Here is a 14554-nt window from a genome sequence, read left to right as displayed (position 1 = left end):
CCATGAAATAGACATGGGGAATAGGGGGAAGAGGTTTAAAAATAGCCTGGGAAAAAAATGATGATTTTCGGCAATTGGTGAAAAGCATCACGTAGCAGAAATATGGAAATGGGAAGAATCGGAAGAGTTAGAAAAATTATAGACGAAAAACATAGAGGGTTTTAAGAATAGATTTTAACACGTCCTCGCACGTAGTGATGGAAGAAAATAAAGTGGACAAGTTAAGAATCGCAGGGGGCAGAAAAGACGTAAGGTACGAAGAAAAATCAAAGTCAAACGATACAAATAATATAACCCCCAAATGCAGGAAAGAGAAAAGGTGAAAATGGTACGAGGAAAGAGAAGGATATTATGAAGAAGGGGTCATAAACATGAGAGAATTGTGGACATCGGATGGAGAAGAACCTGGCAGAAACCCTAGTACAGGTGGACAGGGCAGAGCAAAGACATACACAATATAACAGAATAATAAAAGAAACGAAGAGTACAAGGGATTAAGGGAGGGAAGCAGAGCGCAGTGTCGAAAGAGGAATGTAGAGGAAAGGATCAAGTGGTGACAGCGAGATTCAGATGCGATAATATAGAAAGAATCAATGACTTTTGGATAAAATCAGAGGAGAAAAACCTGTGTGGTACTAGATTATTACTAGATTGTTGGGACGAACGGAAGAAACGATATAACATCTTATAAAAGAATGCAGGAAAAAGGATGGCCATGCGTGTACAAGAGCAAGAAAAGAAATGTGACGAGCATTTTGAATATTTTAACATATTTAACATATCGTATGAAAATTACAATGATTAAGTAAGAAAATTATAATAATGTATATGTATTCCGATTTTGAAGACACAAGTAGGTTACATATCGAGTGTTCCGACCGTTCGCGGAGAGACGCGGTCGCGAGGAAAACGCGTCAGCGAGAGGCGTAAATTCTCGCTACGATTCGGTTAATCGACGCCGCGAAGTAGTCGTTCCCCTGTTTCGGTTAAGATAACAGAGGTGGTTAAATGAATATGACACAGTATAGTAAGTTATATTTCACCGTTTATTCCAACAACTTATAACGTAGGCAGTTACGCTGATGCGTATGTACGAGATGAGTGAGTGACTGATCTACGGGTGTGCATACCCGGTCGAAGGATGTTGACCGTTCGAAGGATGTAAAATTAGTGATGTTCGGAGACGATGCTGTGGCGGAGGAAAGCTAAGGATGGGTGTGTCTAGCGCACGGGACCATCGGATTTGTTGGTGACGATTTTAGTTAAGAGAGTGAGGGAAATAGGCTTCGTTGTTAATTGGTTAAACGAAGGGTCTTAACCGCCCTCGAGAGAAAGTGGTTAGTGGGAGGAAAGTTGCAGCGTACGTGAGAAAAACTAACTTTCCCTTGTCAAGCCGTGGTAGATAATAGTCTTTGGAAATTCTTCGGAAACAGACGTTTGTTTGGTTTGAAGGACCTTTACTAGGAAATCTATGAGATTTATGGAAGGTACTTGAGACTATTGAGGGTACGCAGTGAGTATCCGAAGACATCTGGTTGCCATCTTGCCCGCGGTGTGTGGCCTGGGCTAGGTAGAGTGTTACGCGACGTAACATCGAGATTCTGCGTAACTTTGCATGAGCTTCGACGGAATTTTTTGTTTCTTACAGAATTTCCTTGTCCACGAATAGCGCGTGTTTAATCTCGAATTTAGGTTGATCAAGAGCAAGCAAGGGAGAGGGTTAATGTAGTATAACATATTTTCTTTGTTATATTTATATGATGATAAAAAAACTTCGCTGGACCACATGAAATAAGCACTATGAAACTGTTCGCCCTCGGCCTTCCCACATTCTAGTTAGCACTATAGGCTATCGAAGAACATCACCCGTGCCGTACAGCGTTTCAAAAGACACACTGGCCGAAAGGCGGAACGCGAGTCCGGAGAGCATCCAGGCTTCGGCAATAGGACCATCCGTCCCTCCTCCCACGGGACGGGAAATTCTCTCCGGGCCAGGCATATGTCGAACAGACGCCTCAGCCTCGGGGTCAAGACCACGGCGACCTCCTTCCACAGACGGACCGGGGATTCGTCGAGACCCGGAGCTTTCCGCGCTCCGATCGCTGACCCGCGATTAAGGGCTCCAACTTCACGTGGTGTCCGGTGGCTTTTCCTCCAGCAGTTGCAGTTCCTGCTCTTCGCTACCCCTGCTCTCCTCCTCGTTGACAGCTCCAAGAAACAGAGCGCCGACGACCTCCTCCAGGAACCGAGGGTCCATGTTCTCCGTTTCGGGAGGCCCCCAAGGACGGAGTTTGTACAACACCATTCTGTAAGGACGCCCCCAGGGATACTGTGAGGTGCTCGTCCCAGGCCCGCCTCTTCGCCTTCTTGATCGCTCGTTGCAGGGGCTCCGCGCTTCGCGGTAGGCCTCGTAAAAACAAGCCACCGTGGATACGACGGGATCCGGTGTACCGACGCCGGGCACGGATGCACGTTTCGCGGAGTCGAGCGATTTCCCCAGTACACCGCACCAGCGTAACGCGGAGCCCCCGACCGCGGCATGCACGAATAACAGATCGCCTGCATGTCGCGCCTCAGCCTCCGCTTCCTCATCCGACCGGGATTCTTCCACCCAAGTGACGGCCATGGCGGCCGCCGCCATGACATCCTCGTCGCGCCGGGTCGCTGCCCACCGCGCGAAGTTCCTTCTTCTTCCCAATGTGCTGCCGGGCCCGCGAGTCCCAGACGAACGGTCGTCTCTCGCGCCGCCGACAACTACATCCATCACGATGTAGAAGCGATCCGGGAGTGTTTCCTCTGGGGAAACCTTCCGCCTTGCAACATGCCCGGAAGCGGCAGGGTTTGCCCACGTGAGGTCCACTATGGACTCGCCCTGCCACGCCACGCACGTCCTGGACTACCCCCGGTTGATAAGCCGAAGGTCGAGCGCAGACGCCCAGTCCTGTGCGGCGCGCCCCCTTCCATCGGTGCTACGGGAACCCCCCACGTCGTGGGGCTGACGCAGATCTAGCGGGTTATTAACTCGCGAAGACGCTCCACTCCCTTACTCGAGGAAGGTGGACTTTTACACTCGCATTGTCTGCCTGAAATATCCACGCCGACAAACTCACGTCGAACTGAAAGATAAGAATGTGTAAAAAGCAACTGGATATGGAAAGAATTTGGGATAGTCATTGCTCCGTTAGCCATTGGCAAATCAGTGTTTACCAGGCACCATCGACTTGGTCGAGGTATTGTCATTTGACATAGGTGGACGTGAGAAGTGCAATGACATACCAGTACCTTAGAGGCCCAAATGTCAATAAAGACCTAGGTGATTACTTCGGTCTATGCTTTCATGCATTCTTTCTTCCTAATTTTTGGGTACAAGAAGTTATTTTGTTTGTATTTATATTATTTTTTGTTGAAAGGGAAGAAGGTAACGTTCAAATAGTCAGTACATAATATTATTCATAGTAAAATTATTATACCGGATATTTTGGTGATCTGATGTAACCAGAACACACTAAAATAACCAAAAATATATATATTTGTATTAGTTCCTATTTTTTTATACGAAGATACTCTCATACGTACCTTGATAACCTTTGTGAGGCTATTGACTTATTGTCTTGTTTCAGAATAAATTTCTTAATTCCCATCAGGTAAATTGCAACATACTTTTCCCAATTCATATCCTGTAAATCTAGTTTGACCATATCGCTGTCATTCAACATTTTTACTTTCCTCCCTAAGTCGGAACAGTTATCTGTTTGGAAAATCCATTCGTGCATAGCCAAATATGCTGTCAATGTGAACATCTTATTGCCATTTTGCAGAAGTTTTATCATTCTGAAATATCATTTTTAATTGTTATTATAAATGAAGTCAGAGATTATCCCCTAAAGATTGTTCTTGTTGTGCGAGGATTGGTAGAATACTCACATTGGTTCCCCATCTCGGAGTCTTGAAATGATATCTATGACGAACGCAGGTAAAACATGCGGAAATACACTCCGAACGTTGTAATGACGTTCCACCGTACCCGCTTCCTTGCCCGCGGGCTTAGGGTCGGAGGTTCCCTGCGGCAGCAAGCGTTTCTCGTTGCCACTTACGGACGTGGATCCGCGGATGGTTCCTCTTGCTTCCTCCTTCGGGGGGGGGGGCGGTCCCCCTATCCTGTTTACGGGTGGTGCTCCGAGCGCCTCGCAAAACAGGCATTTCTGGCTCGCGGTAGTGCATGCCTTGGCTTGGTGTCCCGACCTGCCGCATCTGTAGCACAGGTCCCCCTATCCTCCTTGGAGGTGCAGGTCTTGTTTATGTGCCCAATCTCCAGGCACCTGTAACATTGTAGAGGTCTTCGCTCGATGGCTTCGACCTTCGCTATCGACCAACCTACGGCGACCTTGCCAACCTGGGCCAGTTTCCTCTCTGCACCGTCCGGGCCTCGTATCTACACGGATCCAAGGCCGTTTCGAGCGAGGCGGATCTCTCCCAGTCCTCCGCCTGGTAACCGCTCTCCTTCACCAGGGTGTTCCTGATTTCCTCCTTGGTGGCCGAAATATCTATCCTGGTCAACTTCGCTTCTCCAGCTCGGAAAGGTGTCGCCACGCGGACTTTGATCGGATCCAGAGTCCGGGTCAGCCGTGCTGCGAGTGCAGCGGCCTTCTCCCTCTTCTGGTCCTCGGAGAACTCCAGAACGACGCCTCCGGTCATAGTTTTCCACCCTCACTGCGTTGATGCCAACCTCAGCCAGAGAGACGCTTCCTTGGCCGCGGCCATCGCCTCCGCGCAGGATTGGCCTGATCTATCCTTTAGCGTAATCGTTGCCGCCGATGTTCGCGGTGTATGAAGGGGGCAGCTCGTCTCCCCCTATTCGCACGTTCTCCGATTCTCCCTCTGGGGCTTTCCTCGGGTTCTTCGTCTCTGTCCTGGGAGTTAGCTTCGCCGGTTGCTTCTTCGCTGGCTCCTTTTTCTTCTTGTTTCTTCTTTCGACGGTCTGTCATTCCATGGCAGCCGCTTATCTTCCCTTGGTCGCTGGAGTATTTGGAACTCCAGGCTCCACCCTTCTCGTGGTCTCGTCGGGGACGACCTGCTTTTCTCTTCTTCTTTCTATATTTTCGAGGCGTTCTTCCATCAGCCGGAGCAGCGAAGGTCCTAGCTCCTCCATCTTGTTTTCGATCGCGGCGAGACGCGCTGTCTCGCTGCTCTTCTCTGCAGTGGAGCGCGAGGCCAGCTCTTTTCAGAGCGTCTCGTTCCTCGCCTCTAATGCTGCTATGCGTCCTTCTATTATCGTTAAAATCTGATGGTAGTCAGCTGGATTGCTCAGTATTAATACTTTTCTAGTTTATGACTTACAGTTTTTGACAAGTTGACTTGTGCGTTCAAAATATTTTTTTACGTTTTCGAGGTAGTTAGAATAGTAGTTAAGTAGAATAAGTATTAAACAGTTTGCCCGTTATAGAGATAGTTCGCAGGTCGCAGCTATGTATTTATACACACATTTAAGTGAGGTGGTGGTATAAGAGCAACGAAAGTTTCTGGTAAATTGTTTCTTAATATTCTAAGAGTATGAATTAAATCTATTTTGTGATCGTTTAACATAGACCATGGAGATGTTGCACACTTATTAATGCAAAAATCATTACTTCCAATCATCAACGAAATTAACTGGAAAACATAAAAATGTAGATACTATTGCTTAAACGATTAAATATTAAATGAAATTATAAATTTTGATTAAAGAAAAGAAAAAATTTGTTCAATTTCATACTGGCATTTATATATATATGTATATAATTACTTTGTCTACGAACACACGAACCTTCCAATGTTTGTTGATATCTATCCTCGGGTCATCTTTTCTTTTATTGATCAGATATGTCGCCATGAAAGTCATATCTTTAGACATAACTCCACTTTCGGCGACGTTTAACTGCGCAGCTGGATCAGTACTTATAGCGTCCCCAAGTGAATAACCTACTAATTTGGGATTGAATTCCTGCATGTAGGAAAATCGGACTATGAAAGATTTCAGTATTCGCATTAATGGCGATAACACAAATCATATGCGTAAACAATGCAGAAGTAAGAAATGAAAAAATTTTAAGAATATTAGGGAGAGTCAGGTACTGTCGCCAAGTTGCTTGACCATCGATACTGCAGACTATGCCTCTATTTTCAATGTTCACTTCGAACGTATAAATCGAAGTAACTCCAGCGCCGATTGTCACGGAATCACCCATTGCAGCAATGACATCTATGTCTCCTGGTTTTAAATGGTGAACCGACTCGGGAACATTCGATGATCTGCCGGCTAAACAAATTAAAGTAAAGACATTAGAATACATATGAGCTTCAAAAGATAAGCATCAATTTTACTATTCTTAAACTACAGTGGGGTGAGGAGCTTATAATGTTATATATCTATCTTCAAAAATGATATTAATAGGACAAGACCATGAATGAACTCGAAATCACATTGACATTCTTGTAGCCACTACAAATTATGAAGAACAGCGTTCTTCGCTGTAATTTCCTGCCACAGAAATTTACCGATTGTCCCTAGGATAAATTGCAAAAATTATTGGAAATAAAAGAAATCTGCGATTTAAATTGAATAATGATTTTAAAGAATAAATACGACGATATAATATTTACAAGTGATATCATGAAATATTTGACAGCAATAATCATAAATTTGGTTAAGTGCCTGTTACATTGCAAGGAAAAGGACGTCTATTGGAACTTCCTTTTGAAATTTATATTTATTCCGTAATTGAGACATTCGATCCCCGTTTCTTGTCCCAACAAAATAGTCATTTTAAAACAATTTGCAAAAATACTTCATCTGTGATGTAACATTGCACGCGATATATTATAATTCCGATCAAGTAATTGCAACGAAATATTTCAAAACTTTTACAAACGTTATCGAATTCGTTCTTAATTTTAGATATATAGATGTATGTTTTCAGTTCTTAAATTTAATATGCGTATCTTAATTGTCTAGAATTTTAATAGCGTGTGAAAACTCGTGAGCTACTGTATATTTTCAAGATTTATGCTACAAAGTAAACGCGTTCAGAGGCGAGAGGTATCAACTCCTCCCTTTGCACCCCGTCATTAACATAACCAAAACTCAATTTCTATCTGAAATCACAATCAGGTTCCTGCCTCTTATACTCGTATAACAAGACTGACCAGTATTTTAAGAACAAATGGAAATAGTATACGGACATCTTTTGATTTCACATTTACATAACAGCTCGTCACTTCTAATGCACTTCAGAACTGCTGTTTACTTTCGTTACAAATTTCGAAATAAGTACTGTTTACAAAATTACTCATCTCAAGAATCAGAAGAGGGTGCCACAGAATTCATAGCGTATGTTACTTGAAAATATAATCTCTACAATATTTATATGTTAAAAGAAAAATGATCCGTGCTGTGCAAGTGTTTATCTACTTTTACCGAAAAAAATTTCGTCAATTTATCATTTTATACCGAAAATATATATATTCACAATGAAACATTAGTCTATGAAAAATAAGATTCACAATATTTCAATTTTCCTCCAGAAATCGTCTCTGTAACCAAAAGGAAACGAAATTATTGCATAAAGACGTAACACGAAATAAACTAAAACAGACATACCATAGGACTGCGTTAACGGATTACGATATTCACGATAGATGAAAGTAAGAATCGACGTATCCAAGGCAGTTCTTTGCGACATGATCAGCACGCATAATTCTAATCAAGGCACAGATATTGCTTCTTCATCGTAAGTTTTCTTGCACAATCAAATGCTCACTTTTAAGTTTCCACAGTGATTTTTTATTTGTGTTGATTATAAAGACAAAAAGATATAAATTTTTGCGATGACTGTTAACTGCTACGCGTATTATCGAGGGTCTCGATAGCACCGCATCCAGTCTTAACCGTTCCTAGTTGGAGATCGTTACGAACACTATTCGTACTCGTAAAAGATTTGAAACAGTTATAATACATGATCGTAATGTGAGACAAGATATATGTATTAATTCAGATATTTCGTTCCCAATTATGTTTCTTGCAGATGTATTTGCATTTACGTTGTCAACAAGGTCAAGAAAATTTATGAATACGGATAGGTAAAGCCTGAGCAATGTGATTTACATATTGTACATACTAATACTACATATTGTAGTATTATAGAATTAATACTTTTTTGCAGAGAATGACGAAGTAGATTAACATATTAAAAAGCCTATGGTTTCATTTGAGGACACAAAACTGACTTTTGTATTTTCTCTAAATCCTGTTACCACATTTTTTAGTCCTTTAAAATATTTAAGTGAAATTTGAAAATATTTAAATGAACGGAGTTCGTGGAACACTCAGTACAGATTTCATACGGAAGATTTTAGTTTCTATTTCGTTACTGGTTACTACTATGCTTACTCGTTGGTTGCCTCGTCAAGAAGGATGAAATCACATAATCTTTTTTTAACGTAACTTATTTTCTAACAGGGAAACGTCCACATTAGCTAATTTATAATAGAAAAAATATAACTTTACGTTTCGCTAATCGAAAAGTCTATTTGAAGTTTGTTGAAGTTGATACTCCCGATTTTCAAATTATAAAGTTTCAGTCCTGTTTCAGCGTTACTGCGTCAACGATGTGTAACAAATTGTTTTTCTAAGAGGTCTAGTTCTTCCTTTTACCGAGTTTTCTGTGTTTAAATAATCAAGCCATGTTTGCAGAATGAAAACTAATCGAATTTTTCAGTTTGGTACGTAACTTTGAAATATCCATAAACATTGATTAAAACTAACACGTTTATGTATATAATGATAGCAATCTGTCATAATAAAATAGTATATATGTTTATAACTTAGTTAACAATAAATGATGTTCACTGAATTAATATCTAATAATTCATAATGTTTATTTATCCATGATTCAGAACATGCATTACGAATTATAATACTTGAATTTACACTTACTTTCATCAATTGAATCTCGTGCTCGAAGAGGGGAAAGCAATAGCTCCAACTTTTGTAGTATTAAACTAATTTAATTGTATAATTCGATTAACAGTAACATAGTTGACACGAATAACATAATTCCATATCGAAGTTATTGAATTTATATCAAGTGCCCGTGATACGTCAATCAAAGATATTATTCTGTCCTTTTACAATCGTAGTAGCTCTAATGGCAACATTCGCATCATCATCGACAGTCAATAACGAAATCATAAATTCAAGAAATATAATGTTTGTTCGAATTAGTCGACTCCCGATCACGCTAATATAATACAGTCAATATAACAGTAGAAAAAGTCTTTGACAGTTTACTTGCTTAAATTTTTAACAGTGTAGAATGCAAATATGAAAGAGGCAAAGAAAACAGAGGAACGAAGGATCATAAGAGCTTCCGTTATCCTGTTATCGATTAACGTTTAAGTCTCATTAGGAAGTAAGTATACGTACGAAGACGCGTATTTGGTTTCCATGTAGAACATCATAAAAATCTTTCTGTTAAACGCCGACCTAATTGTCTCGCAAAACTTCCTCTCATTTATTCTGATAATTTTAGTACATGATCTTATAATAATAAGATTTTTAGATATTTTATCTGTCTAGACACAAAAATTAATAGATATATTTCTTTTTCTGAAGATAAGCCAGAGGCACATGTACCAACACTCCTCATTGCTGTTGTATACATTGGTTTTGCTTCTTCTGGAATTGGTTCCTCGTTATTAAAACAATGTAAAACATAATAACATAATAGATACTATACAAGTAAATATAATATTATCTACTATTTTTACAAAGTCAATAACACACGTGGGACACAGTGGGATATTGCAAGATATCGCAAGATATCGCAAAATATCGTATAAAATATAAGATATTGCTCAAGACATAGCGAAAAACATCACATGATACATTACGCAAAATTTGATTCTTAGTTTTAGTACATTCGTGATGCACTTGATCGATCAATAAATATTTACCCACAAAGGCAGGTTTTTGTTTATCCTCTTGCTCTTTTATACCCCTCGTTGTTGTTTTTCTTGCTCTCTTCACTGAGCGTAATTTGTCATATTGTCTTATTCATAGGTTGCGTTGCGATTTTTTGAGGCAGAAGTACGTGCAAGTGTAAGATTCTATATTCTCTCTGTGATTACAAGATATCCTTTCTATATTCTACTTATTTTTTTGTAGATGTTTTCTGTTTTAATGTTCATCCAAGTTGCTGCTATATTGAATAGATAACGTTGCGTGTAACACAAAAAAGGTAAGTTCAGGTGATCCCCGGAATGTATTACGAAAGACATTACATGTCCTGTCTATTCTGTATTTTGTTTGTGTTTTCAGAGACGAAGTTTCCTCTCTGCTACTGCAATCGAAACTTGACATGCGCCATCTATGAGTTGCTGTTAGAATTAAAGTTAGGTGTAAGCGGTTCGTGTCATCAATCATTATCAGGGTATGGTTTTACGTGAAAGATAATCATTTACGTACCATAACATTATTCGCATATAACAAATATTACAAATACAATTATTACTAACATTTACTTATGTACGGCGTTTTCCACGGGCTTTAAATCTCTACAGGGCAATTACGGACACAGTATTACTCTAAATCAAACATCAAATTAGCACACCATTCGTGATGAGCTAAAAATTTATGTCTACTTAAGAAGTCAACGGAAGAAATAAGGTATCATGAAAGTCGTTGCATCTACAAAGAGTCTACAGCTCTGCTTTCTGCCGAAAATAGCATCTACGTGATCTAATTTCAACGTTTAATTTTCTATTTAAATATTCTCAATATTCTCTACCTATACCATGCCTTTGCACTGCTTGCGATTTAATTACTTTATGTAATTGTATTTTAAATGTCTTTTAGAGGCTTTCATTAAATGTTTTGTTAAACTGTTTAGTTAAATTAACACAAAGTGTCTAAAATTCAATTACATGTTTATTTATCGTTACAATTCCGTGTGATTTATTTTCATTTAATGCAACAATTAGGAATATTCATCAGTCTTTAATACAATTTATCATCGGTAAATGACTAATTAATCTCATCACAGCTACAGAAATGAGTATCCTCGTATATACAGACACTCTTATAAAATTCAAATTATACTTAATAAAATTTTGTACTTCAGATAGTTGCGATAGCGCTCGACGTAGCCTAGACCTTCGTAATCCAGACATACACGAGGTTATGTCATGACGAAGCTGCAAAAATCCATCTCGACGTAACAGTAACAGGTAAACGAGCCAAGGTAAACTATGCAAATGAGGATTGGGAACACAGACTGTAAGAATTCATGACCAGCGAAGAACTATGTCGCATAAATGTACTTGTATTTGGAGACATCATATAACTATCCCCGGTAAAAGAAACATTGTTGTTTCGTACAACTACAGCGACATGATTATTACTATCACATTGCAGATATTAATTCTTGGTACCAATTTTCAATCTCCGAACTCGTCACGAATATAAGGCAGAAGGACGATACAGAGTTTATCGACTTATTAACAATTCCTCAATAAGAAATACTATGCGAGCGAAGGAGAATTCCTCTATTCTGAGAGTTTGTGGTTGGTGCAGCATTAAGAATATTCGCGACAGCAAAATTAATGGACCAAAATGATACAAAAATGAGATAGCATAATCACATTGTATATACATTACTTACTCAGTAAGACGAGTTTCGCTAAATATGGAGAAAGATCATTTAAGAATGTTATTTCTGCAAATGTAAATAAATGCAGCGGAATGTTGCATACAATAGCATTAGCTGAGAGATCACGAATTATGTTACAACGAAACATGTCAATTCTGGTGGTTTGATGAACGGCGCAACGGGAATCGTAAAAAAATTTACATCGTCAACACTTTGAAGAAATCAGCTGGAAGACGGGGCATTCCCGGACTCAGTGCTTATAAAATTTAACGACGAATCCATTGAAAGCAAATTCAAAGACATCGATGGCTACATTCCGATATCTCTAATAGTGCAACATTTCAGGCGATGAAAGGTTATGAAATTAACGTTAAACGCCGAATGTTATCCCTTATCCTAAGCTGTAGTGACTGTACATAAATTCCGAGAAACTACACCAAACAGGGCTGTAATTGGTCTTGGCAAAAAGAATTTATCAAAGGACCAAATCTACTTTGCTCTTAGTTGTGTTAAAACGTTATACGGCCTAGCTACATCTGATTTATCACTTAAAAAATTACTTAATGAATCGTATGATGAAAAAGTACTTGCAGAAATGCAAAGATTACCAGGACTTTCTTCGCCAAAAAACAACTGAAGCCCACTTCCTACGACCAATATGTCAAGAAACGATCCAAATATCTTTGAAACGAGGAGTTAGTAATAAAATATACGAAACAAGTCAGCATTGAATGACAAAAATATATTTAGAAACGGGCGATATACTCTCCCAATGAAAATTTTGTAAAACAACCGCCCAATTTCATCACTTCCAGCAACTAGTTTGTAGAGAAACAATAGGATAGAACCAAATGACGCGACGAATAAGGCAGGTCATGTGCAATAACGATAAGGATAAGGAAATTGAACAAATTTCACAAGAGAGACCAATCATTAGACTATATCTACAAGATGCAGGATGTTTCATCCCAACAGATTGATCCAGCACAGATTGATTGATACGCATACATAAAAATTAGATTTTTGTGGCGCACAGTACTTGACAATAATCATGCGTGAAAAGTTCTTTAATGAGATCAACGGAAGACATACCCTACGCGAAGCATCGTAATATCAGTTCAACGATTGCAGAGCAATCACTGCAAAATTAAGGAAAAAAGATTATATCACGAGACCATCAGGAGAATATGCTCTATGAGATGCAACAGGAACCATTTTGGTTCATCAAGCCGTTCCATGGAAATCGATAGACATACACGAAATCGGTATATCATTCATCGGTGAAATTAGTGTTTTAAAACAGAACATAGTTTAGAATAAACAAATCGGAAAAGTTTTCTTAACAAGATTAACGAAAGAATATATCCTACATGAAAAAGGAAATGCATGAAAAAAGGAAAAAAAAGATATACTCATTGAATTAGAAGTACTGTCTTTCGAAGTCGATATAATATAAATATCACTTAATTGGATAAAGGTTTATTCCAATTATAATATTTGTAATTGTTATATTTATATATTATAACTATATTATAATTATATTATGTTGCAGATGGAGGAATATGTTTAATATATCGAATATAAAGTATTTTTTCACGTTTATTGTACACTTCTTTTCATATTGGCCATTACAATGAATATTCCTCCAAACGTTAAATATAATATAAAAGTGTTCTACTCTTTCGTAAATTTATCATTGAATCAATGGATAATCCTTTAACATATGCAAATCACCACTTTCGCGGAAGAAAATTTTGTGATTTCCAATTCTGTATTAACACGTTCGTCGCCACGTCGCACATATTCGTGCGACGGGTTTACTTCCGTGGGGACCCCGTTACCAACGTATGGTGACGCTCTTCTTGTTCGAGTTAAGACGTTTGTCGCCCAGCGTGTTTCGGCTATGTTTCCTGCGGGGCCCAAATCCGACCGTGGCTTCCTCAATATTGGAACTCGATGAAATTCTATTTATAATTTTTTTCTTTAAATTCACTACTTCGTCATCACTACTCTCCCCACTTCCAAATATATTTTCATACTGCTTACTGAACATTTTGAGGATGAAAAAATCACTGATGTACGTCTCACAAGTATGCGTCAAAGATCTCAGATATCTGCCATGAGATCCCTCGGAATACTCTAGCTGGAAAGTTTATCGCTTTCTCCTTTTCTGAACTAAATATATTTGTCGGAGATGAAAGAACATCGGGATTTCCCGTCTGGAATGTTGGGAAAACCTCCAATACCCTAGTCCAGACTTTTACTATAGCTACACTTAAGTAATAGAAATAAGAAATAGTTTTAATGTTCCAATCTGGCTTTACGACGATGGGTTCGGACTCGAAGTGACATAGCTGGACACTGGACGTAGCCACGGTCTGATTTGGGCCCCGCAGGAAACATAGCCGAAACACGCTGGGCGACGAACGTGTTAATAGAAACTCAATTATAGGTTTTAGATTGTGATGATCTAAAATCGGAAAAGTCATCATCTGTGGTATCAATATCCTCTGACGGTGCCTAACGAACATAAAAAGGGGAAGACAAGTTTTTATTTATTTATTTATTTATTTAAATTTTACAATTTGTCCAGTAGGACATTTGGCAAAATATTATAACTTAGTGGTATAATAATATAACATGTGGATAACTGCCCCCAGTGAGATACCATCTTCGAATTTGATTGATTTATTTCTTTATTGAGGTGAGTGTTTGTTTGTTAGGTTATGTCCTTTGTGAGATCTGTTGGGTGTTTCCTTTTTAATCTTCTTTTTATGCTTGATGTGCCGACCGTTTCCGCCGCCAGCCAGTTTGGGTGCGTTGCTATTCTATCTCTGTGCCTTCTTGCACATCTGTTAATCTCCTCCTTG

General features: G+C 39.2%; 1 protein-coding gene across 1 annotated transcript; it reads right to left on the bottom strand.

Annotated features, from left to right (window-relative positions):
• Positions 1–3450: 3450 nt before the first annotated feature.
• LOC117215240 (putative fatty acyl-CoA reductase CG5065) lies at positions 3451–3830 on the bottom strand. Its single transcript, XM_033461634.1, has 2 exons — positions 3577–3830; positions 3451–3505 (listed from the first exon to the last, which is right to left on the bottom strand). Exons 1-2 carry the CDS (start codon positions 3828–3830, stop codon positions 3451–3453), a joined length of 309 nt encoding a protein of 102 aa, XP_033317525.1.
• Positions 3831–14554: the final 10724 nt, after the last annotated feature.

The sequence above is a fragment of the Bombus bifarius genome, unplaced genomic scaffold (assembly GCF_011952205.1).
Source record: "Bombus bifarius isolate JDL3187 unplaced genomic scaffold, Bbif_JDL3187 scf7180000009471, whole genome shotgun sequence".
NCBI classification, from domain to species: domain Eukaryota; kingdom Metazoa; phylum Arthropoda; class Insecta; order Hymenoptera; family Apidae; genus Bombus; species Bombus bifarius.
The sequence above is the reverse complement of the archived record's forward strand: the minus strand, read 5'-3'. Positions and strand labels throughout refer to the sequence as shown.

What these genes read in the sequence shown, in the direction of transcription:
- LOC117215240 (XM_033461634.1), bottom strand. Translation starts at nt 3,830, where the DNA reads ATGATAAAACTTCTGCAAAATGGCAATAAGATGTTCACATTGACAGCA. An exon ending in GCCTCACAAAGGTTATCAAG is followed by an intron (nt 3,506 to 3,576) that starts GTACGTATGAGA and finishes TGGTTATTTTAG; the next exon opens with TGTGTTCTGGTTACATCAGA.